General features: G+C 44.5%; 1 protein-coding gene across 1 annotated transcript in view; it reads left to right on the top strand.

The window, feature by feature from the left end:
• The window catches only part of CAMK1D (calcium/calmodulin dependent protein kinase ID), a 203,309-nt gene that overhangs the window by 174,132 nt on the left and 4,375 nt on the right, over positions 1-24,802 (top strand). Inside the window, exons 6-10 of the mRNA XM_057366458.1 lie at positions 4,764-4,839; positions 12,984-13,096; positions 14,837-14,915; positions 23,804-23,891; positions 24,436-24,574. Coding sequence (XP_057222441.1) covers positions 4,764-4,839; positions 12,984-13,096; positions 14,837-14,915; positions 23,804-23,891; positions 24,436-24,574 — 495 coding nt within the window. The remainder of the gene's footprint in view (positions 1-4,763; positions 4,840-12,983; positions 13,097-14,836; positions 14,916-23,803; positions 23,892-24,435; positions 24,575-24,802) is intronic.

Genomic DNA, 24,802 nt, shown 5'->3' with positions numbered 1-24,802 from the left:
AAATGAGCCATCCCTGAGGTGTGTGAAAGTGGGCACCCACCAGGAGGAGACTCCAGTCACTCAGCAAATTCTCCTGAAGAGGTTTTGGATGGTTGGGAGTTGGGTCTCACCGAGTGACTTTCCATGAGAGGTGATCTCTAAAAAACTTTGGTTACTTCTGCAGATGGAGCTTAGGCTTTCAAGACCCTTAAAAAGTTTGAAAAAAACTGTTAGAAAGCCTGTCTGAGGCAATCTGGTCTCCTTTTGCAGGAACACTGAATTATGAGCTATGTTTGTGGCTGACTAATATCTTAATCCTACTGAGATTTAAAATTCTTGCTCTGAGYTCCAATCCAGCTTCAAGTAAAATTTTCTTGTATTTGCCTGTCGTACAAATTGTGCTGGATCCTGGATATGTGGCTGGTCCCTGTATAGCCCATCTTGCTCACTATTTTCATTTTCTGTAGTGCTTTAATGAAAGGTCATTTCACAACTTTCATCTCTGCTCTGCCACAAATCCAGTAGCAGTTTCAGATCTCACCAAAGCCAGGTGTTCCTCTTAGCCCTGCACAAGACCGCGTTATTTAAGCAGACAACAGATTTCCACAATGAATTTTGACCTGTTTAGTATCCTTTGAGTCAAATGTTGGAAAATATTCAGTAAGCCTTCGGAATATCCTTATTAACAATAAGCTACCTCAGGAGCCTTTAGGCTGTAACATGAGTAATAAAGTAAAAATAAAGCATAGGAATCACTCGGAGCAGGGTTTGCTCAGGCAGAAGCACATGAGAGGGCAATTTCTCAGCTCTGGTGCTGTATCCTGACATGGAGTTGTGTCACCCTCTGCTAAATATAAACTGCATTTTGAGCCATGGCAGATATCTAAATCTGAGTCAGCAACATGAAACACAAACAAGAGGAGCACAAGAATCCAGAAATACTGCACTGAAACCCTGCTCTCCTTTGGAAAAAGCCTCAAACTTCAAAGTTTGGGCCAACCAGAACAAGATGAACACAGGGGGAATGTGTGAAAAATGGGAAAAAAATGGTTTTGTCCTCAGGAGTCAGTTGAAGAAGGACTCTGGCCTTGTGGTGAAGCTGCTTTATGTGCATTTCAGCCTGTTTGCACTGTGAGGAGGGTCCTTTGTGGGGTTTGAGCTCAGGAGAGGGGCTGGGCTGGCCCTTTGTGTGCAGTGAGGCTGTTATGAGGAACAGGCACCCTCATGACTTGTACAGTGTGATCAACAGGCTTAAAGTATCAGAGCAATCCCCATCACCTGAGCTCTTTGCAGGAACATGGATTGCAGTTTTTGGCATCCAGCAGCTGCATTTTTAGGGAGCTTATTAGCATAGCTCTCTAAGGGTAATGGCACAATGTTCTGAAAGGGTTCCAAACGTTCTGGTCTGTACCTTTCCTTAAAACCTCCATTTAAAGCAAACCTTTGAACTTTTTTCTCTTATTAAAAGCCAAACATAACCCAGAAAAAGCAAACTGTAAGACAGCAGGATCTTCTGGCAGGGGAAGCACATCTTCCTGTARCTGCAGGAGGAATGAGGCTCTGGGACTCTTACCCAACCTTGTACCCAGCACTGGCAGCAATGCTGATTTGGCTTGGAACMCCTTCCTGGATGTGAAGGAAGGGTCCAGGTTTGCTCCATTGATTTTCCTGTCTGGATGACCACTGTATCTGACTTGAGCCCACCATTTCTCCCTGGGATGTGTGATAGTGGAAACGTTTGCTCAGCTGGCATCTCCCCAGCACCAGAAATGGGAGATTTGGCCTTCCCCTTTTCCTTTCTGCTGTTTTGTCTCCCAGCCATCTGTGTTGATCCTTTAAWGCTGTCAACCCCTGGATTTTTTTCATTGCATCTCCTTCTTTTGCCTCTTGGCACTGATCTGCCATCATTCCTGAGAGCTCCTCTGCCTTGTTTCTCAGTTCATTAAATATTTCCGTCTTTTCCGTATATCAGAGACAGATGATGCTGCTCTATGTTCTCCTTTTCCTGCTGCATGTCTGCTCACTAAAATAAAAATCAGAAGCAGCCATTTGGCYTTGAAAGAATTATTTAAACCTCCTGCCTCTCTTCATTAATGTTCACCAAAGGAGAGGTAATAGCCTCACATTTGCTTTGGGCCTGATTCTATGTTGTTCTTACCTGTTTCAGAGTTGCCATCCACAGCAACTGCTCTTCACTCCTTCAAAACAGAGAGAAATRCCCCAGCACAGCTTTGATGTTTTAAGAGGGAGAATCTTTTTGTAGTTCACACCCCCTCATCTCAGAATTGTTTTCTATTATGTTAATGTGGCATATGTGCATAATGCCAGGAGCTCACTGGTACTCAGCAGCCATTTGCATAATATTTTCTTTGGGAGCTATGAGATGTATGATGTTTACCAGACTTGAAAACTATGTAAACAGGAGCAGACAGTCAAAGGTAGAAGAAAATGTGAATAAAATACTGAGAATTTGGAAGGGCTGGAGAGTTGGAAGACATCTAAGCACATAAAGACAGGAGAACATTAACTCCCTTTTTCTTCATATTTTGTCACAGAATTCAGTTACAGTCTCAGAAACATTATTTGATGAACATTTTGAAAAACATAGTCTTTTTAGAGGGAAATTTGGAAGCAAATTTTAATAAATCAAGAAGGAAAGAGTCAGATTAAGAGACATTAAGAATTACCTGGGAAAGTTATCTTTGGCCACTTTGAGGAACAACTGTTTCATTCAACAAAAATGTAAATTTGCCAGTGTCCCAGCTTRTCAGGTTATCTGTGAGGTGATGGCAGGCCAGGTAGGATGGTTCTCCAGTCCTTTATTCCTTTATCCCAAGTTTGCCTTCAAATTCCCCCCTGCTGGACTAAGCCAACAGAAAACTCCTGACCCAGCTGCTGGGAGAGGAGTTACATTTTGGGCACCAGCTGTAGGTGTTGTCTGTACTTCTATAGCTCTGTTCCCTGTTGTGATAAGAACATTCTAAATTTTATCTCAGACTGCAGCAGGATACTCATGTCCTGGCAGGAGGTGTGGGGTTTCTCAGGAATTGAGATGCAGGTTTCTGCCAAGCACCCGGGCTCATGTGAGGAGCTGATTGTGTTTGGGGCAGTGGAAAGAAGCYTCTTTTGGCTCATGGTGGATAGATGTTGGAATATTCCATTTCTAGCAGTGTATTAGGATCAAYAATGTATGAAGAGAACCATTTTTTAAATTTCTTATACATGCAGTGGTCCCAGTTTGCTTGATGACTTGAAGATAGGGRTAGTATTTAACCTGTGCTGCAGATTGAGGCATATCCCAATCTTCAAGGGTCTTCATAATCTGGCTGCCAGATATCATTTTACCCACATTCCTCTGAATTTTCTTCATTTTTGCAACATGGCCCTGGTGAAATTTGAACCTTTCCATCATTGCTCTGCTTATAGAAATGCAGCCTGGATGCTCTGATCTGCCTCGTGCACTGTCAGTCCCCTCTATGAGCYCTCATGCCAAAACTCCAGAAAGTTTTCCTGTTTCTCTTCATTTCTTCTTGTTCCATTCCTTGCTGGCAGYTTTGACCTTGGTTTTGTTGACTTGTCTGGATTAAGGAGATAAATTTTTGAAGAGTCCTGCTATTGCAATGAATATATGCAATGAACATATGAAGAAACCAAATGTGGYGCTCAAGTTTTAATACATCTCTGTGCTTCACAATTTGTTTTTTGCTCTTCTTCAAGTAACTAACTGTTTTTATTATGGGAAGACTCCTAGCAGAGGAAGGTCTGACTCCCAAGAAGTATTTTTGTTGGGATTTGCCGTTTCATGACCTTTTCCCAGCATTTGAATTTCAAATTACCCAAAGGAAATACTGTGCTTTCTAAAACCCAGTGTGGCAAGTCTGCTTTAGGAATACCACAATCGGTGATTTCTTGCATTATTGTGGACATTTTGCTTTGAAAAAAGCAAAARTGTCTTTACAGGAAAAAGATTAGGATCACAGGGTTTTAAAAGTTAGGTTTAAGTATTTGCACTGCAAGGCCCAAACAGGGAAAACGTAATACCCCAAAGGAAAAATACACCTTTTTAATTCTCAGTAGCACAAGATAGGAAAGCACATCCACAAAGAGTTTCMATAAATTCCCAGGGTCTTGCTTCAAGCAAAATTCAGATTATGGTGGCTGAAAGCCATAGAAGCAGGAGATTCAGTTCCTTTGTGCACATGTCTAATTCCTGCTGCTTTTAATTTCTCCCTCTTGAGGACAGGAGAGGGAGAAGAGGGAGAAGAACAAATGATTCCCTCTGAACCTGACATCCAGCAGGCTTTGGAAGGCAGCTGCTGGAAGGAATGGTGCYTGGTTTCCTTCCTCTCCTGCAGATGTAGTTTTTCTCCTCCCTGACTCACTGCCCTTTCTGAGCTGCCTCTGGAATCCCCGCTCTGGCAGTGTGACACAATGGAGCTGCGATGCTGTCAGGGARAATGTGCATCTCTGCACCCGTGCAGAGCTTGGCCTCATTTTCCTCCTGAACAGTGAGGTGATGGCCCTCTGCCTCTCGTGCATTTTCTGGGTTTTGTTTTGTTTTCTGTGCCTGGAGACAAAAAAAAATGGTGAATTTGTTCCACTTTAGGAGTCATCCTTCTTCGTGAGAATGTGACCTTCAAAAACCTCAGGACATTTGCAGGCACAAGTGTGGAGAGTAATGTGGAGAGGTCTTGGGGAGCTTCAAGTGTCAGGGTCCTGCCTTTTGACCATATCCAAATGTTTTTTTTCTTGTAACATGTGCTTGTTTGGCTTTTTATTTTCAGCTCCTGAAGTGCTGGCCCAGAAGCCCTACAGCAAAGCCGTGGAYTGCTGGTCCATYGGGGTCATTGCCTACATCCTGTGAGTACCTCTTGAGTTTCCAGAGCTGGCACCTTTGGGACCTGCAGCTGGCTCTCCCACCATGGAGTTACCTGCTTAACCTGGGGCAAAATATCTAATCCCTGCCACTTGTGACCCAGRGTAATGTGTACCCTGGACATCTCCCAGTTGCATAAAGGCTGAAATTTGGGCAAAAGTGATAGGAAATGAACCAATGCCCTTCAACTGCCAAAATCCTTGTTCCCACCAGAACTACACTGTGTGCAGTAGTGTGTGGCATTATTGGAGTTACTGTGTCCCCTGCTCAGATTGGTTTGAGGAGAAGCAAATCTGGCCGTGTTCACAGAGCTGCCACAGAAACAAATGGCTTTTCCTCACAGCATTACCAGTGCTTTACTTTTTTTTTTTTTTTTTTTTTTTTTTTTTTTTTTTTTTTTTTTTTTTTTTTNTCACAGTTATACGAGACTGAAGGAAAAAGCAGCTCCAATGAGGCACAGCATTAAAGCATTCCTACTTTGTTCCCTTTTTCCTTATTCAGACACTTCATGGCTTGTCAACATGAATAACTTTTTCATGGTGCTGTGGAACTATTTTTGCCAGGACATACCTCATTGCTGTGCTATCCACTCTGTGCGATGCTCATTCTTTACATTTGCATTGCATTTGCATAAGTTATACACTATCCAAAATATGGAGGGGTTTTATTAAGTAGTATAGGAAGGTTTTATTTATTGCATGTGTGTTTATTTATTTAAACCAAAATCCTGCCTGAAAACATTAGTTTTATGGCTGACTTTCTAATCCACATGAATATTTGAAAACTTGTTGAGTACAAAACTTACGTGGGAATGGATTTCTCTTGGAGCAGCCATCAATAGCAGGATGCAAAAAGCTTTTTCTAAACAAAGCAAAAGTCAACAGTGCTGATTCTGACTTTGTTTCAAAGCCCAGCGGGACCTGCTGCAGCAGYGAGGAAGAGCACAGACATGCCAAAATACCTCAGAGGCTGCTTCACAAACCATTTCCCASTGCTCTTTTAGATGAGGATGGTGTGTGCTGACTCAAAGTTACCATTTTTCACAAGCAAATTTGATCATGGAAGTCCTAGGGATTGGGGTTTCTGACATTGTTAGTCCTTGCCAGCCATGGCAGGACACAGAGTCTTTTCTGATGCTCTTTTAGCACTTTGCTGAGCACCAGCTTCAGAGAGTGGGAAAAGGAGGATGCAGGGTGACACCGCACTGCTCTGCTTCACTTCAAGGCTCAGCTGCTGCCTGGGCTCAGTTTATTGCCAGATATCCACCACGAAAATGTGTGCCCATCTGGCAGCCCATGGGAGGGCTGTGAACTGTTGCATTTGGCTGCCTGGAGAGAAACCTGGCTCTGCTTTCCTCCAAGTTGTCGGTCCCATGTGTCCCATGTGGCTCATGCACCAAAGGTCTTTTTTTCTGACAGACCTGTTGTTGTTTCACTTGCTGCTTTCATGTGTCTTGCTGAGGAATAGGGGTGAGACAGTGCTAAGTGATGTATCCTCCACACCCAGTTCATGAACACTTCTTCCACAGGTGGAAGATTTTAACTCCTCCTCAATCCTTTCCCTTCTCTAATCAGGGCTGCTCTTTCTACAAGGTTCAGCTCTTGTTTCCTGCTCTGTTTTCCAAATCAGCCTGYGCTCAACTTGTCAAGCAAGGCATGCACACTCCTCAAATTTAAATTCCCTATTTGCTATACAGGGAATTCCCAACCCAGAAGGCTTAAATCATCTCAGTAAGAATGAGCCTCTATGAATTCCCATTTGCAGGACAAGGAAACCTTTTCAGGGTTTCTGTGCTTCAGGTAATAAAGTCTTGATTTGTATTTCGTACAGTTCAAATGAACAGGAGTAATGCATTGCTGTGGAAGGAGCCTGTTAATGTCTTTGCCAGATTGTTACAGCTTGGGTGGGATTGGGTCTGAGACCAAAGCAGCTCTTTCAATGTGTGAGCCACATCCTTCAGCTCTTGTAACACTCAGCAGCACTCCAGAGTTCCCTTTGGTGAGCCCCTCCAGCCCATGGCATCAGGGGGCCTGTGCACTTCACAACATCTCCAGAAGCACTGGGAACCTCAGCCCAGCGTGGGGGGATGCAAGCAGCCATTTCAGCAGGGTGTGCTGTTCAATTGCCTAAACTTGCACATTTAGTGCCCTGCTGGGGGGTCCATGACAGCCACATGGATCTGGCAAATGTMACACACTGCAGAGACCTTCCTTCTGGAGGGGCAGATGGATCCAAGCCAGAGACCACGGACCCTGTCAATAGCACCAGATGCCCAGGCTGGAGWGTCTGGGTCACACCCTGCTCCCTGCTCAGAGCCCTGCTCTCACAGCAGGGATTCATCTGCTTTTTGATGCATTTACAYCACTCTCCARCCTCCTTGACTCCATCTCTGCCGARTGCAATGTGATCTTAGMAACCCAGCCCAYATCTCACGTGTCCTAGTCTCGGTCTGGATCTCATCCTTGCTTCCAGGAATAGTCAGAAGTTGCAGCTGTGGTCTCTTAAGAAAGTGGATGTCTGAGATACAGTAAAARAGAGGAAGGAGGAGGATCCTTCCCAAGCTGGAAGGAATTAACCCAGCTGGGGTGTCTGATACCACCAGTGATGGGCACGGGTTTGACCCATAGGTTTGTGGTCTCAGCAGTGCCACACCCCCGAGGTGACAGAGCCAGGGGGCTCCCCGTGTGACATGGCACTGAGATGCCACAAGGACCAGCAGCATAACCACCCTGGTGCAATGCTGGGAGTTAACCCTGCCCTGAGCAGSAGTTATTAATTCCAGTGCATCACTGCACCCATCCAGATGTGCCATTTCCAGCTCCACATCAGCACAGTTGGAGCTCCTTGCACGTGCCTAAGCCTAAAGTTGGAGATGCGTTTTTGCACAAGGCAGTCCAAGCACAACATCCTGTTTCACCTCCTCACCTCTCCCACAGATCCTCAGTGCCACTCTGGACAGACTGTTGTCATTTAAGAGGATGGAAACTCAGGGGAAGCCAACACAAGAAGCCAGGCAKAAATTAAAGATGCTTTGAGCTAATATTACTGCGAGTGGTTTGAGTGCCTCCAGACGCATGATCAGCCGCACTTGAGGGCCCTCAGTTTATGACACTGGAAGAACAAACTGTTTCTGTGGCACTGATGCTGTGGAGAAGTATTTGTTTCCGTGATATGCAAGGATGTCTTGGGAAAGAATACCTTTGTTTCAGTGCCAGTCTCTAATGYGTCTCGTTAATGACAGCCAGATTGCAGAGGCTGCACCAGTGGAGTTTTTATCAAAACCTGTTTTGCATGAGAAGTCATTATTCACAAAAACTAATTTTAGAGCCTGAAATTTCCTGTTATTCCAGTTGCAATATTACTCAATTTGAAACAGCCTCGCTGTTGAATTCAGCTTTCCACTTATCACAAGGTAGTTTTGATAATGTGTCCAGTTTAAAAATATAAAGCATAAGAAGAACTAGAGACTTCTCTGGATTCCCAGCAGCTGGATTTTGGACCTTTCTAGGTCACATAAGGGGTTATAAAAGCCTGGAGAACTAAAATACTGATCACATGCATACCTTATATAGAGAAGATCAAGTTAATTTATGCAAAAAGTAGAAAATCATGTCAAAGCTGGAAAAGGACCTGGGGCACAGAATGCTCTACCTCAGATCCTGGTTATTCTTAGTCTTCTGCCACAAGYCAATCACATTTTGCCTTGAATTTTCTTCTGATTCTGTTCAATGTTAGGACCACAGAGTTACTGCTTTATTATTGTTTATAAACAATTACATATTGAGACATAAATCTTGGATYATATGTTCACACTTTGCTGCTGAGCTGCTTTTGATTTTCAAGTAGATGTGCATGAATCATCGGTGATGTTGTTTGTATGGAAGGATTAGCCAGGGTCACTGCAGAGTATATCTGCCAAAAGAAGTTTCCACCATCACTCTGGAGTCACCAATAGGGGAAAAGTGGTCAGTCACCTTGCCTGYTTAGCATCACACACAAGTCTAAGCAAGAAAGTGAGGAATAACTTACTTGTTTGGCAMTGGAAGGAGAAAGAGTCATGACAGAGTACACAGGCATGTTGGATTGTTCAGGAAAACTCAGCTAATATTGGGAAGCCAATCCCAAATAATTGTTCCTCATTGCTTGMTTCTTRATTTGTCCTTGATTCCCTATGCTKYTATSTCCTTGTCCCCAGCTTTGTGGGGGYACYRGTGTCAGCCAATATGAGGGACYGTTCCCAAAATRTACAGAAGAAATGTGTTTATCCYTAAAATAGCACTTGGATGACTTCCCACACCATACATCTCAGGTCTTTGAGCACTCCCTGAWTTCTTTGTTCCAGTTTAACTGTAAAATTGTTTGTAAAACTCACCCTGGGGCCTCTTGTATTACAGGCTGGACAATGACCATGTGAATGAGTTATTTAGCCTTTGGTGTCACCCCAATATGTAATGAGAGCTTACTGAGGGCTGCTTTCTCTGCCTGGTGAGGACAAGATGTTCCTGCTATTCCTCTTGTGCTCTCAGGATGACTTTTAGAAATTACTGCTGGCAGTATCTTTCTCTTGTACATCCACCTGTGTTTTTCTTATCTGCATCCCATTTCTTTTAAGGCAAGACTGGGAATAGGAGTTTAGGGGCAAATCTGTTGCTTATATGATAAGGTGCTGAATTATTCTGAAAACCTTCATTTGRTGAAACTGCAAGAAAATGATGACAACTAATAGCTGCCTGAAACTCCCCCAGGACAGTGCAAAAATTTTTCACATCGAAGACAGAGGGGTTATTTTTGAATTTCTGCATATCTAAAGAAAAGCAGCARAACCTCTGATAGTGAGGTCATTTTTTTCACACAGAAATGTCCCAGCAGATGGAAATGAAGTCGGTGGGATTTTGATTCTGTAAGAATTAACCAAAAACTCATTATGGACTTTGGAAAGTGGCCCAGTTGCTGGAAGTCCAGCAAGATTTCCTCCAGCCATAAACTGCATGATAGGCTGATTTACTGGGGCTTTCCCATCCCTTCTGCAAAGCAATAATGTTAAACATTAAAGTAAAATTAAAACTTCTGTGTCTTCCTAAACCCTGTTTTTAAGGGAAAGGACAGCAAGGCTGCCTGTATTTTGGCTCTCAGCCCATCCCTGTGCCAGGCTGCCCCGATGTTCCCCTCCCTTATGCCACCTCTTCTGATCTACAGGGCTTACTCCCTTCTCACTTGAATTTTGGTGGAGGTCCTCACTGATTTGCCTCCCAGAGGAACATCTTTGGATCCCCCTATGCAGGAGGTTCATCCCATCCCACCCTTGGCCAAGTGAGGATTGATCAGTCCTTGCCTGCGCTCAGCCTGCTCTCAGGAGAGGGGCTGATTTGGGGGGATCTCCTTGCCCATGACCTGTCACAGCAACTAACACTTCTCAGCYTCTCCCTAGCAAGGGAAAAGCTGTGCCAAAAGAGGCTGTTGTCTGTCCTGTGCCAATAGAGGCTGTTTGCTGCCCTGTGCTCAGCTCCCAGCAGKTCTGGTGCCCTCCTGCATGACCCTGTCTCTCCATGTGCATCAGCATGGGCTGTAGCAGGCAGAGAGGCTGATTCCCCAGAGGAGCAGCTCCTCCAGCCGTGCAGAGGAGTTGGATTGAAAGGCTCTGGAGAAGCTGGGGCTCTTGGTAGGATTCCTGTCTCTGTGCTCCCCCTTGCAGGGTTGTCACCGTCCAGCTCAGCAGTTTGCTCCTACCTTTTGCTGCCACAAGCGTGTATAAATCACAGCAGTCCTGACTGGTGCTCCTGTACCTCTGCCAAGGTAATTAGCACAGTGCACATTTGAGGAGAGTTATTTCTCTCTCCAGAGCAGCCTGCCAGTGCCTCAGCATGCACAGTGCTGYCTGCTTGCCTTAAAATCCTTTATCAGAGCACTTTGGCTTTGTTCAAGGAAAGTGCTGAGGAAGGCAAGAAATTAATGAAGGGCTGTCAGGCATCTCACTTGGAGCCCCTTGAGTCTCCCAGGGAAGAGGGGACAGAACAATGGCTCCAAGTGCTTTTTTTTTTTTCCTCCAGCCTGGGCATCTCTGCCCCAGCGCTCATCCTACCTGCTGCCATGCTGGTGCTGTCAGCTCCATCATTTCCCTTCAGTAAAACACCCAAAATCTTGAGAGTTTTGACAGAAGAGGAGGAAGGTGAAAATCAGTTGGTGTGCATTCCAGCCCAAGACTGTGGGGTGTAAGCACTGATAATTACCACACTAAAGCATTGCTACACTGGTTCATTTAAAAGTTCTTCACAGGTAACTCTAGAGCTGGACCCCGATTGTGGATCCAGTTTTTCATTAAGCTAYCAGAGGTTTTTCCTTTGCTGTCCATGTACATAGTGGCTTTTTGGCTTCTTAAATGCAGCATTTTTAAGGACCCTTCTCATACCCCAGCTGCACCTCAGGGTTTCACCCAGGAGCACCCAGCCCCTTGCACAAGCACTGCCCATCAGGAAGGAGGTGCACAGTTCTGCTCTGGACTTAATGCTTGTCTGGCATGAGGTTATCTTACTGCTTTTGATAATGGCACTCATCCAGTGGGACACAAATAAGGACTGGCTCATCTGCTCTCTGAGATAAAGAGATTTCTACAGCGGGTTCATTATTATGCTGCAAATTTCMGTGGAGTTCTCCCAGGTCAATGTGGCTGTGACGCAGATCAACATCTCACTCAGTATTTAAATTATTTATCAAGCACACTGGCCCTTCAGAGCTAACAAAACATTGCTCCTTTCACCCTCAAGTGTTGAGTTGGTTYGAATAACCTCCAGGGCAGCCGGCTGGCTTTGGGTTATAAATAACTCAAGTATTTCATTTCTTGCAGTTCCCCCCCTTGCTCCGTTGTTGCTTCTGAGCTAGATCTACAGTCTGTTGGTAATGGCTGGCTCTCTCCAGTTTAATGCTTTATTGAGATTGATTGACTCAGAGTTAAGAAAATCATAGGGAAAAGATCATTTCAATACCAGCAAAGTATGTGAAAGAATGATTTAGAGCGTAGACCAGTGATAAGAGGAAAAGAATGTATTGTCTCCAAACAAACCACAGAGGTAGAAAAATCTGTTTAACTGTGAGCAGGATGGGTTTGCTCAAACCTTGGGCCAGCCTTACAGGTAAATCTGGCACTTTGCAACATTGGTTAAAACTTGAAGCAGGGGTGTCTCTGCTGGCATATCTGTGCACAGTGGGACAGWCCACAGCCTGCAGCACCAGCTGGGTGTGAGGAATGTCTGGCACAGAAGTTTTATCACTGCATTTGCTTAATAAAGCCCTGGATGTGCTTTTCCCAAGTCCATCGTGGCTGTCCTGCCCCCTGCAGCACTGGGAGGCTGCACCCTGAATGTATCAGCTCAAACTGGGCAAATAATGTTCAACATCCYGCTTGTCCTGGGGCTAGGTTTTCTGAGAAGTCTGGTTATCAACACTGAAAACCAGGACAGGATTGCTGCTAGCMTCAGGCAAGGCAGGCAGTTGGATGTGGTCAGCAAAATCACTTGCAGGAGGGAGAAGGGGGAGGCTCTCCCTGTGTCTGCAGCAGCAGCAGATCCTTGTACAGCCCTTGCAGGCTCTGCTGCAGAGCTGGGTGGGCTCCAGGCATCCTTCTCTCTGTGCCAGGGGACACAGAGCCCAGCACAGCCTGCAGATGCATTGTGCCCTCTGCCTGCCCTCTGCAGGGCTCCTTGTCCTGCTTTGCACCGGGTCCTCTGGATGTGCTGAGGGATGAGAGGGACTGATGCTCAGGTTTAGCTCATGAAATCTCCTCTGGCCACACGTAAAGGAGAGGATGGAAGGGGTCATGTCTGTGTAATAAAACTATTCCTCTGGTTAAACACCCAAAGGCWTGCAGAGAGAGGCCAGGGGATCTGCATGAGTCAGCATGGGGTCAACAGCACCAGCTTTCCAGGAAGAATTCCTCTTTGTTCAGGACARTGTCACTCTTCAGAATTGGGTTTATGTGTCCCTGAACAAACTTATCTCATGGTAGGATTTGCCTGCTTGAAAACTTMGTGGGGCAAGTCTTAAGCAAGAATTTCCTCTTCACCCTCGCTCCTTCTCGTCTTTTTGACAGAGATGGATCCAGCGGTCACCTCTCTTTTCTCTTGCCCTCCATTAGGCTCTGTGGATATCCCCCTTTCTATGAYGAAAACGACTCCAAACTCTTCGAGCAGATCCTTAAAGCAGAGTATGAGTTTGACTCTCCGTACTGGGATGACATCTCCGAGTCTGGTAAGCAGCTACTGATCTTTTAATTGTAACAGCCCATTGCACATATCCCTTCTGGGCAAGAAAATGCACCCTCCATCAGGTGCAAAGCTTCTTTTAATTGAAAACCAGTGGGAATGTGCCTTTCTTTTGGCTCAAATAGTCATGGGAGCCTTTCTTTTGGCTCAGGTAGTCATGGGAGCTTGTTTCTGCAAGAGACAAATTAAGTACTATTTTGTCCAGCCACGCACAAAGCACTAAAACATAGCTGAAACAGAAGATGAAGATGGCAGAAGACTGTCCAAGAAGAAAAAACAGTTTAATTTCTTCATTAAAGCAGTTTAATTTCTTCATTGTATCCAAATGAAAAACAGCTTGTTTATGTGTCATTAATAATAAGGTGGCAAACGAGTTTGGCTCTGTTGCTGACACTGCACTGCAGCTCCAAAGCAAACCCTCAGTGTGTGCAGCAAAGAGCCAAGAAATTAATGGCCTTCAGATGAGGCAGGTGAACAGATCCAGGAGCTGGGAGGACTGTCCATGTGAGTGGATGTTCCTCACCCAGTGCAGGAGACATTAACCCATAGCACCCTCCTGTCCCTGCCCCAGTCAGCCTGGCAGAGGGGCAGATGCACCAATTTATTGCAGGCAGATGTAGGTCTGTGTCCAGGGGTGACAGCAGGGGACATTCATCCTTGCACCTGCCTGTGTCCCTGACACACTGTGTGGTCTCCAAGAGGTCACCCAAGCTCGRTGTCCTTGCTCTGCCCAGCCCAGGGAAACATCTGCTCCTTCATGCAGAAGAAATGGATTCTAAGAATATTTTATCATGTAAAAATATCCCTATAAATACAGTTTTCTGATTTATTAGTGCTACTGATTGAGGCAGGGGAGATAAAAATTGAATGTTTTTATAATAAAGATGATTATATATGCTCTTATCTCCACACAGAGCAATATTTTATGCTGCTTACATCTGCAGTCCAGATATTGTTGTGATGGATTGCTCAAAAATATATGTGATGAGAAGTTTTTTTTAAACTAATAAGGATTTTCAGAGAAAATATGAAGGTCTGCTGGCAGACCCTTCTGCCTCGTGGGGGAAAGTCCATCACCTAAATCAGCACAAAGATTTTCCTGCCATATTTGGCTTTGCTGCGGCTCCTTCAGCTATGCTGTCCTGAAACTGCTGGATGCCCGCCATGCTGCAATCTCCCTTCCTTCCATTATTGTGTTGATTAAAAACACACTGCCTCCTGCTCCAGGGAGTCCATTTTCCTTGCTAAATTCCTCTTTAATATGCAGCATGCCCTCACAGCTGTCCATGTGTGTGTCTGCTTGGAATGAGAAACACAAAGCTCCTCTTACTGCGGCTTTTGACCTCTCCCCTCTCCACTCAGCTGACCAGCACTTCCAGTGGATGTGGCCACATTCTGACCACAGAGATGATGCAGCACATGGCTGACCAGGGACCCAGAAACTGGCAGGGTTGTACTCTGTTGGCTCTGAATTATCCATCCCACTCCTAAATATACCTGCAGGAGTMGAAATCTTCAGCTTTTATCTGCTATACTAAATAGCTTGGATTTGGTCCTAAGTCACTTTATATCTATACTAATAAATGACAAATTACTCAGGGCCATTTTCTTGTGCCGTGGCCAGATGGCACCCGGTAGCCTTTTCAGTGCTGTTGGCTGATCATCTGTCAGCAGGACTGGGCACCAATTCAGTTGCATGCGATTATTCTCTCTCTTTTTTTTGCAGCTAAAGACTTCATTCGGAATTTGATGGAGAAGGACCCTAATAAAAGATACACCTGTGAGCAGGCAGCACGGCACCCTTGGTAAGCAGCACTCACTGCCCTGTGAAAGCCTCAGGACAGAGAGAACCTTTTTACATTCATGGGTGGGAGGGGTTTTTCTGTCCCATRCTCTACTAACTTCTACTATATAACCCTGTGCTTTTATTCTTACAATTCCTACATTTGTCCTCTGGATTTTTCTGGAAAACTGTAATGGACTTTAAACTCATGCACCAACCTGTGTAAGGATTAGGAAAATGCTAAATTTTGTGTGTTGACTGCAGTGCAGAAGTGGGATGTGCCAAAATGATTAAAATGCTTTGAGTGAAATGATGCCTTTGCATGTGAGTGATTTCACCAGCATTRCCCAAGGTTTGTGTGGCTGGAACARRGGTGACTCATGGACTTTTGACCAGCCCTGAGTGACTGAGAGCATCATCCCACTCCACCAGCTGCACCCACACACGGGCTCTGGATCTCAGTCTTTTAGGGCAGGAAACATTATGTATAAAGTGAAGTATTATTTTTGTTGCTATAATAGCTGCAACAGAAAAGCGTGAATGGCGTGCATTTTCACCCCAGGTGTGCATTAGACTCTGTTTTTAWACGGCACAATTGTCCCAAGTGCCACTTCATTTAGCATTGTCTGTGTGACAAAAAGGAAATTTGAGAAATTAAATCCAGCTTTTATGAGATAAAAAAAAAAATTTCCCAAACTGTTTCTAAATGATACCGACCTGAGCTTTGGGAAATTAAACAAGTCAGTCTTAGACATGCAGAATAAACAATGGGAATGCAACTCCCAGCAGACAGTGAGGTGACCATTTGTACAGCTCAGAGACAGATTTTCCAAAGCCTTAGATCCAAGATACACAAAACGTAAGCATCCAGCTCCTGGCCCTGCTGCATCTGTGTTGGTTGCTGGAGTGCAACAAAGAAACGTGGCACTTGTAACACACACAGCTTCTGGGCCCTCTGAAAGGAACAAAATGATAAAAAGTGTTTTCATTCCTTTTTTTGTGGGGTTTTCTTTTTTCTTTTGCATGTCATGGCCAAGGGCCAATGGAAACTTGCAGATTGCTCCACAATTCGTCCTATTTTCCACAGAATCCAATCTTCCATTTAGAAACAACCCCCTCAAAAGGGTTTTTCCCCATTTCTGTGGCAAGGGGTCTTCTTCTGCCAGGCTGACTTTGCCCTCCAGTGGTTCAKTCTCAGGGTTTCAAGTTTTTGCACATCTCCCAGTGTGTCAAGCATAGCTCGGGGTCAGCCTTTGAAATGTCAGACATGCAGATGGCACTGCAGAAGGGAGGCTGAAAATACTCACCATGATTCCGCCCCACATCCCAAATCYACCTCCCTTTGACACAGAGACAGGGGATTACAGGACAGTTTTACTGAAAGCAAAGCATGGAGGTTTACAGAGGTATGGCTTCAGATCTGCCTTGTCAATGTTATTGTGAGCAACAGTGGATTCTCATTCTCCCTTGCTTTGAACAGCTTCCTGTAACATGGATCTTGCAGTTATGGACTTCTCTGGAGAGGGGTGCAGTGATTTKTTTTTTTTTTTTAAGGTTTTGGATCCTGTAGTGATAAATGCCTTTTTKGATAATCATGGCTGCTCACCCAGACATTATCTGTTATTGTGGAGTTAATGATAGGATCTCCTTTTGCCAAAGCATTGCTCAAGGAGCATTTTCCACCCAGATTCCTTATGTCAGGAAATAGTGAGGGTTTTGCTGTTTCTTTTCTCACTCTAGCCATTACATCTGTTGCAGTGACATCCTCTCCTCTTCTTGGAAGGGAGGGAAGGCCTTTTCAGAGGAAGAGGAGGAGAGCTCTGTGCCTCYTCTCAATAGTCAGCTGTGTCCTTCTCTCAACCTGGCCATATTTAAGTTCCCATATTTTGAGTTCCTCTCTCTTGTGCTTGCATTCAGCATTGCAGCAATTGGGGACAGGGGTGCACATGTTCAGCCAGCAGAGAGAGGGTACCACACCCTTCAAAACAGRGTCATCCCACACCCCCTTTTCAGATGAGCATGGATTTTTCAGAGTCCATCTCCCTTAGCCACATCACCTTCCACAGTGCCAACAGTGCATCTTCTYTGTGCATTAGCAGAAGTGGAGAAGTGCATAAAACTGTGCTTGGCTTTGTGCAAAGAGATGATCTGAGCAGGCTGAAGTGGTCCCATAAATTATGTTTTTGCAGAGTGCTTGCACTGCAAGCAGCTCTTAATGGCATCTCATAAAAGGTGATTTTTCTTRTCTGCACAAGCAACGTAACTGGAGAAGCATCTTTGAATCCCGGAGTTCTCACGGAGCAAAATTGTGATTCCACTGAGGCCAGACTTCAGTGAGAGTTGGGGTTTGTCTCCTTGTTTCACCAACCCAGTTGGGGTTTGTCCCCTTGTTTCACCAGAACACAACCTCCCTGAGTCCCTGTCACTGTGCAAAGGGTAGATAATTAATATATATGGTGAGGTGGCTCCATGTGGTAACATTTTCCAGCTTTCCCTTTTTCTTTCTCCTGTGAAATCTTCCTCTGCAGTATCAGATCGTTGGGATCCATCACAAAATAGGAAGAAATTTATGAAACCATGAGTACTTGACACATATTTTATAATCTGGGCTAAAAGTACTTAACTGTGCATGGTATGTCTACCTGGCCATGAGATTTTGTTGTTTCAATAAGTAGTATTTGTGAAGAACAAACTGATTCTAAAATATACCTTGTATTTTAATCACCATAACCTTCAAAACAGGGCTTGCTAGAACTGGATCTTGCAAGACACTTCATTTGTGCCTTTAAGGTTAATAATATCTTTGAGTTTTGGGAAACTGCTCCATAATAGACAGCTATTCGYATGACTAAATGTTTGCACAGGATCAGACCCTAAAAAAAGTAAATACTTCTTCCCAATGGCCCACTTTTCTGCAGTGTATCTGCTCGCCACATGCCTGCTTTTACGTGATGTTTTGCTATTTATAATCAAATGGCCTTGGCAGGGGGATGGTATGTTAAACTCRGAGCTGGCAGAAAAGGAGGCTAATAATTGCAGTGAATTATGGTAGCTGAAACAGTACAATATGTGAGATTTGTTGGTATAATAACTCCACCCCTGCRTGTCCATTTACACAGATTTCTCCAGTTTAATATACAGGTGACTTGTGCTTTCCACTGGAAAAGTTATTTATTTTATAGAGTGTCTTTCAGTGAGGTTTGCACTGTTTATGGTGTGTTGCAAAGGTGCAATGTTCTGCTCAGTTGTTCCCACTGTGACTTTTCAAAGAGGAAAATGAAGGTAACAAAAGAATGGGGTGATTTTGCTGCAGCCTGATACTTTTTWATGTTTCCCTGGCTCATATTAAAGACAGCAATTAAGTTTAGTAAATATATTGCCATGTCAGAGTCCTCATCCTGTTTAGGGCAGTAGTTWAGTCTGCAGTGATTAAGGGTGAGCAGCAGAACCATTAGGACCTGTTTTTTTCCAGCTACAGACTCATAGAAACATAAAACACCCTGAGCTGGAAGGATCCCACAAGGATTATCGAAGTGTGCTCCCTGTCAGRTCAGAGTAGGTCCTGCAGAGCCAAATTCAGCACCCAGGCTCAGATCAGAGGGAAAGAAAGCAATGCTCAGAGGGTGAGGACAAAGTCCAGCAGTTAGGAAGCTAATACAGAAGTTGGAAGGGCTGCCATGAATCTATTTACTCTGTCATGCATTAACCAAGGAAACTTAAATGGGATTTAGTGCTGTGTGCTGAATACRGTTATGGCATCAAAGGCAATTTGGGGCATGTAAATTAAAGAGTGTTGGATTAATCACCTCCATATAGAGACTGTAAATACACAGACTGTGGAAGGGAGAAGGAGGTTGAGGCACCAGTTAGACATTGGTGTCTGTAGGGTAGGAGTGTGGCCCTGGCCTTTCCCCTTTACTAGGATCCTTGGGATGTGCCTACTGARGAATCCCAAAGCTCTGGCTAGGACTGAGCCTCTGCAAATTGTGACCATGACCCCGAGTGTTTATTATGTRCCAGAGAGCACAAACCAGATAATAATTTCCACCCAGGGAAAGGACATGGTTTACAAAGAGCTCAGTTCTCAGGCAATATTGTTTGAAGTGTGAGAAGGCCTTCCTGAAGGGAACTGCTGATGTTTACAACATTAAATCAAACTCTTATCGAGTTCATCCCCGCACTCTATTTATTTTGGAACATCACTGGCACTGTGTGTGTGTATTTATACACGTGGTGTGTGTGTGTGTGTGTACATATAGAAGAGTTACGATCCCTCATCATTATCCATTACAGCTAAATCCATGTTTCCTGTGATCCTACCCAGGAGTGTTTCCAAGCACTCTTTGGCCTGCACAGCATTTGAGTTGGCTGCCTTCAGAAGGAGGGTTCAGAAAATAATGGTAGATGAAAGGCTCTGCCTTTTGTTGTGGGCAGGGAGGATGAGAGAGACATCTGCTTGTTGCATGCTAATGGAGAACTGTCCCAAAGGAAATTTGCTGGTTTTGTCTTTGTTGGAGGTTCCTCTCAAAGCTTAGAAGTGGTATGGCCAGATAAATTGGTGTGATAAGTTTGAAGTCAGCTAGAGAGCTAAAATAAATTAGATACTGTGAAACAATATTTGATCATYAGATTAGGTTCCTCTCATGTGCAGGATTAGATTTGTTATGGTTATTAATGAGAATTACCCTTCTTAGCTTCAGTGTTTGGGATGGAGAGCCATCAGACTGTGTCTCTTGGTATCCAGTTCTGTGCATTGAGATAGTTATAGATTTACAACTCGATATAAAACCAGCTTCAACATGAAGTGCCTCAAACCAGGGGGATGTAGCTGCTTTCAGGTGCTGCAAAATGGGAATCCTGAGGGAAAATCCAGGTTCCACTTAGTCTAATCCATCCTTGCTTGGTTCTGGGTGATGATCAGCAGGATAACAGATGATGCATTATTCTGATTTGCTTAATTTAATTTTTGTATATGTATGTGGTAGGTAGAAGCAATGACTTTTACTGGGCCAGCTTTTAATTTTTGTATATGTATGTGGTAGGTAGAAGCAATGACTTTTACTGGGCCAGCTNAAAACAAATCAGTGCTGGCACAGTTAAATTCAAAGTTAACTGCAAAGCCAGAAACTATTGTTCAGGACTAGATAGGCATCAGTCTGATCAGCTCAAGTTGATTACAGTTTCTCAGTGAAAAAGGAGCTGATTTCTGCAGGCAAAGGATATGTTTGCTAGGGAAGGGGGGAGAAAGGAAGAAAGGGGAAAAAAAAAAAAAAAAGATACTAGGGCATTTTCATCCTAAAAGGAAAAGCAAGATGGTTTATAGCCTATGGACTTGGAGAATTAGGGAAATGTGGAAGGGTAATTATAACATGCACTAAAGCCAGTGTCTGTTAAATTTCATTCATTGTCTTCTCAGCAAGGGAACTGCAGTTCATGATGAATRCATTTGGTATAGATGTGAGGATGCTCATGATACCTACCACAGAGTAGGTCTGTGTGCCCAAAGCATATCTCATTTTTCATATCTACCAGTTTAGAGTACAAAAGATGTGACTTCTCCCTGCTCACCTCCACCTCTTTTGTGTCTTTAAACCCCCACATCTCCAGCAAAGCACCAAGAGCTAAGGGATGCTAACATTGCCCTTGTTTTCCTAGAAGTAAAACTATACTATAAACACTGTAACACCATGAGTATTTCATAAAAGTTACAAAACCCTCCAAGTGCAGATTAGAGTCTGAAAGCACAGTACTCGTGTTACAGCATCRCAGGATTAGCAGGGTAGCTCTTCAAAGGCGGCTTGGGGAGCAATCCCACTCCCGACTTTGGCAGCGTTCTGAGCTGCACCATTCAGCATACCAGCACGTGTTTGAACAGCTCCTGCTGCACTCAATTAGCCCCAGCAGTGCTGTTATTTTGCTCTGATTAAAAACCATCATCTGCAAGGTGCTGATTTTGCCAAAGAGACCTTAAGTGTAGGGTGGTCCCACGGCTGTAGCAGCTGAGGGCTTCACGGGATGTCTGTCCATCCCCTTGTGAAGTAAAAAAATACTATTCTGATTCTGCCTATCTGGAAAACACCCAAATACCAAGACTTCTTCCTGGAATTAGAAGAATTGCATAGTGAACATAGAGTTAGCAGTGGTAGAAAGCAGTTTGTGAAGTATTGGAGCCAGCAGTTTCTTACTGAAACCACCAGCATTTCAGAAAATGATCCCTAAAGCAAAAAAAAAAAAAAAAAAAAAAAAAAAAAAAAAAAAAAAAAAAACCAACAAACAAACAAAAAAACCAACCCAAAAAAGTATGTATATGTATATAAAGCCTGTATTGGAGCTACACACTCAATCAAAAGCTTCATATGACAAAAATGTATTTTCAAGTCCTTGTGGAGACTGGCAAGAGCGCTCTTCTAGAAGAGCTGACAAGGGTATCGTACCCCAAGACCTCGTTCTGTCCATGTTTCCAAAATAAGATTTGACAAGTGGGAAACAGAATATGTTATTATAGAGTTTGTTAACCAACTTGTTCATAAAAAAAAATGCATCTCTGGTTTAGTGGAAAAATATTGTTTGCAAGTGTAAATTAATTTTCTGTCTTGGTCTTTTTGGTCAGTTACTGAAGGGATGGTTTGGTTTGTAGTTTCTTCTGAGATCTGTAGTGTGAGGGCCAGTGCTCCCAGCTGGTGTGTGCTGAGGGCACGTGTCTCCCCCAGGGAGGTGTTCTTGGATACAACAGAGTGTTTGTGACATTTTGGAGTGACTCTGTCTAGCAGTTGGCATTCCCACCAGGAAACTCTGGCAGGGCCTGTCTGGGAATGTGGGCTGCTTGGGGATCCATCAGGGTCTGTGCTGAGCAATATTCACTGAGCACAACAGAGGGTGGAATAGGGAACATGATGAAGAACCCAAACAGTGCCTCACAAAGATTTTTGTCACCTGGCCTCAGTGAGAAATGTAGGAAATCCARCATGCCTCGCTGTCATTAGGAGAGGTGATCAGAAGGAATCATTGTCAAAGATCTGAAGATCATCCAGTTCTCAGTCAGCACCTCCCTCTCTCCATCAGCAGCACAGGGACCCAAGAGAGGAAGCCAGGTGCCATYTGGGAGCTGTGCTTTGCCCAGTTCTGTCTGCTCCAGGTAGAGACCACATGGTAGTGAGACAGGATCCTTCCCAGCTGGATCAGTTACCCTGAACAGGATCCCTGCTCCTTCCTGCCCACAATCCTGCTGGCTCCAACGCTCCTGAATAACCCAATACAGATGAGCTCAGTKGCAACAGGATGGGATTGGTGGGTCTCCACTCTTGGGACACGAGGGCTGAGTCCTTCCTCCCAAGAGTAAGTCACCCCTCTCATCTCTCTGATGATGATCCTGGGACATTGTTGCCAGCAGGAAGGAGGGCAGCAATTTGGAGAAGGCTGGTCTCAGCACTTCTTAGATGTGCCATGGACAGGAAGGCAGAAAAAGCAGCATGTCCTTAGAAGAACAGGGTTACAGTTTGGAATGATCTGGGCAAAGCGAAAGGGATGCCTCCAACTCACGGGACACGTAAATGGAAGCAGCAGGCTGGRGTATGTAAGCAGAGTTTCATCTTTTAAGAAACACAAAGCAATGCTGTCGTTCTGCTGCCTTAGTTGGAAAACMGAACAGTTCGGGTGCTGCCCTCTGAGGAAGATGTGGACTAGCTGGASAAAGTCCAGAGGAGCTCACTAGATCAGAGGATTAGAAAACATGACTTATGAAGAAACAGTGAAAGAATCAGTTTGTTTAGTCTAGAAAAGAGAAGACRGAGAGAAGTCATGATAACAGTCTTTAAATATGTGAAAAGATGCTTCAAAGACAAAGGGAATAAATTATTTTCCATGTCTTCTGGGAGCTAGTGAGACACTGGGATAGGATTGTCCATCTTTTGGAGATCTTTAGGGACTGGTTAGTCAAATACTTTCAAAATTATTTTGACAAAGCTGGGGTGAGCAGGATTAGATGACTCATGAGTGCCCCAGACCTTCTGCTTAACCTCTTGGAGCTCTTCAGACTGGGAGACTCTGGTCCTGATGGATTATTCAATTTCTTACAATTTTTTTATTGCTAATGGACATTTTTTTTTTACCCTGTGGCAAAAAAAATCTTTCTGAAAGCACCACATACAACACAGAAGGCAATCTTTGCCTCCTTGCATCACCTACATTAGATAGCACTAAATACCCCAGCACATGGCCCAACATCATTTCACTCTGGCCTTCTCTTCCAACAGATCTCATAMCTTGAGGAGTTAAATAAATCAATAGAATCCCCTTGAAATAACTGAGTTTAGTGACAAATCAACTGTATCTWTATTTGTTAAAGAAACTATGCGAGATCAATCAATTTTTTTAGGTTAAGTGTTGCTCAGCTTAAGCCCTTTGTGCAGCCTCTGTCTATTATATGTGCTTTACTGTAAATCTACATTAATCATGATGAATGACTACGTACATTGCAGGGTGTCAGGAAAATCTCCAGTACAAACAGGAATCAGACAGGTTGGAGGGGCTCTGGAAGCTTCTGCATAGCTGAGGCTAAAAGTAGTCTCAGCCTGTTGATGCTAAATCTTTGGATGTAAAGAAAAAAGGAAAGGTAGAGTGTTTTCATCACTGCAACGGTGATAGAAAGCAGCCATGCACCAAAAAAAATCAGTCTGTGCCTCTTTGTAGCTGCCAGAACTACAAGCCTTGTCTACACTGGCTTTCATTGCCCCAGATTTTCCACCACAGCTGCCAGCAGAGACAGCCATGGGAAGTTTGAGCCCTTGTGTGAATGAAATCATCGTCACTGCAGGTGCAGATGCCACACCTGGGACCAGCCTCTGCTGAGGAGAAAGAGTATTCAAGGGGAGGAAAAGATCTCTTAAAATGTGCCTGCTCTGTCCATTTCAGGATYGCTGGTGATACAGCACTCAACAAAAACATCCACGAGTCGGTCAGCGCTCAGATCCGGAAGAACTTCGCAAAAAGCAAATGGAGAGTAAGTGACCTGTCCCGAGGGCTGACCCCAGCACACAGCTCTGCTAACACAATGGCCATGCAGCCAACCTTCCCACATAGTAGTGCTTTTGTGGCCCAAAATCATGATCAAAATATTGGTCCAGACTTGGGCTATGTGGCCCTGCAGGGCCTTTTACACACTTTTACATGGTGTTTGCCAAGAACCAGATGTGATGAGTGAGAGAAGTGGGGCTGGGGTTGCTCAGAGCTAAAGTAGCCGTAGTTGTGTGGAGTGGGGTCAGCACYACGCAGGGACATGAATCACAGAGACATGAAACACTGTGTATTGGGGCAGGGATGGATTTGCCAAATATGACTTTCCTTGTAGGCCACTGCATCCCAGCTGGGCGCGAGGAGGAGGAAGGTCCGATAATGCTGTTTCCACCTTAGAAACTAGAATTTGGGGAAAATTTGAAAGATAACAGGCCTTCTGACACTCGCAGCAGCCAGGAAAGGAGCACAAGTGACACTTCCACCTGCAATTTTTCCATTCTCCACTTCTTTTTTGCTGTTTTTCTCTCCAGCAAGCGTTCAACGCCACGGCAGTCGTGCGGCACATGAGGCGGCTACACCTCGGCAGCAGCCTGGACAGTGCCAGCGCCGGCGTGTCCAGCACCCTCAGCCTCGCCACGCCGCTCCCTGACGCAGCCACACGGAAAGATTGTGAGTAGCCAACATCCCAGGAAAGCTCCCGCCACGCAACCGAGCAAATCCGCGGGATCCCTGTTTTCCCTTGACCCCCAGGCTGCAGTCCTCGCCGCCCGTGGATTTGGCTTTGTGCAAGCAGGTGTTTAAAATATGGACTTGAAACTGACCTAGGCTGTCATTCTTGGCTAGACCAAAAAATACCATCAATTGGAAATGTTTATGCACTTTAAAAAAAAAAAAAAA

This window comes from Malurus melanocephalus, unplaced genomic scaffold (assembly GCF_030028575.1).
Source record: "Malurus melanocephalus ecotype Western Australia unplaced genomic scaffold, MMel_1.1 scaffold_65, whole genome shotgun sequence".
Classification (NCBI taxonomy): domain Eukaryota; kingdom Metazoa; phylum Chordata; class Aves; order Passeriformes; family Maluridae; genus Malurus; species Malurus melanocephalus.
This window is presented reverse-complemented; position numbering and strand designations above follow the sequence as displayed.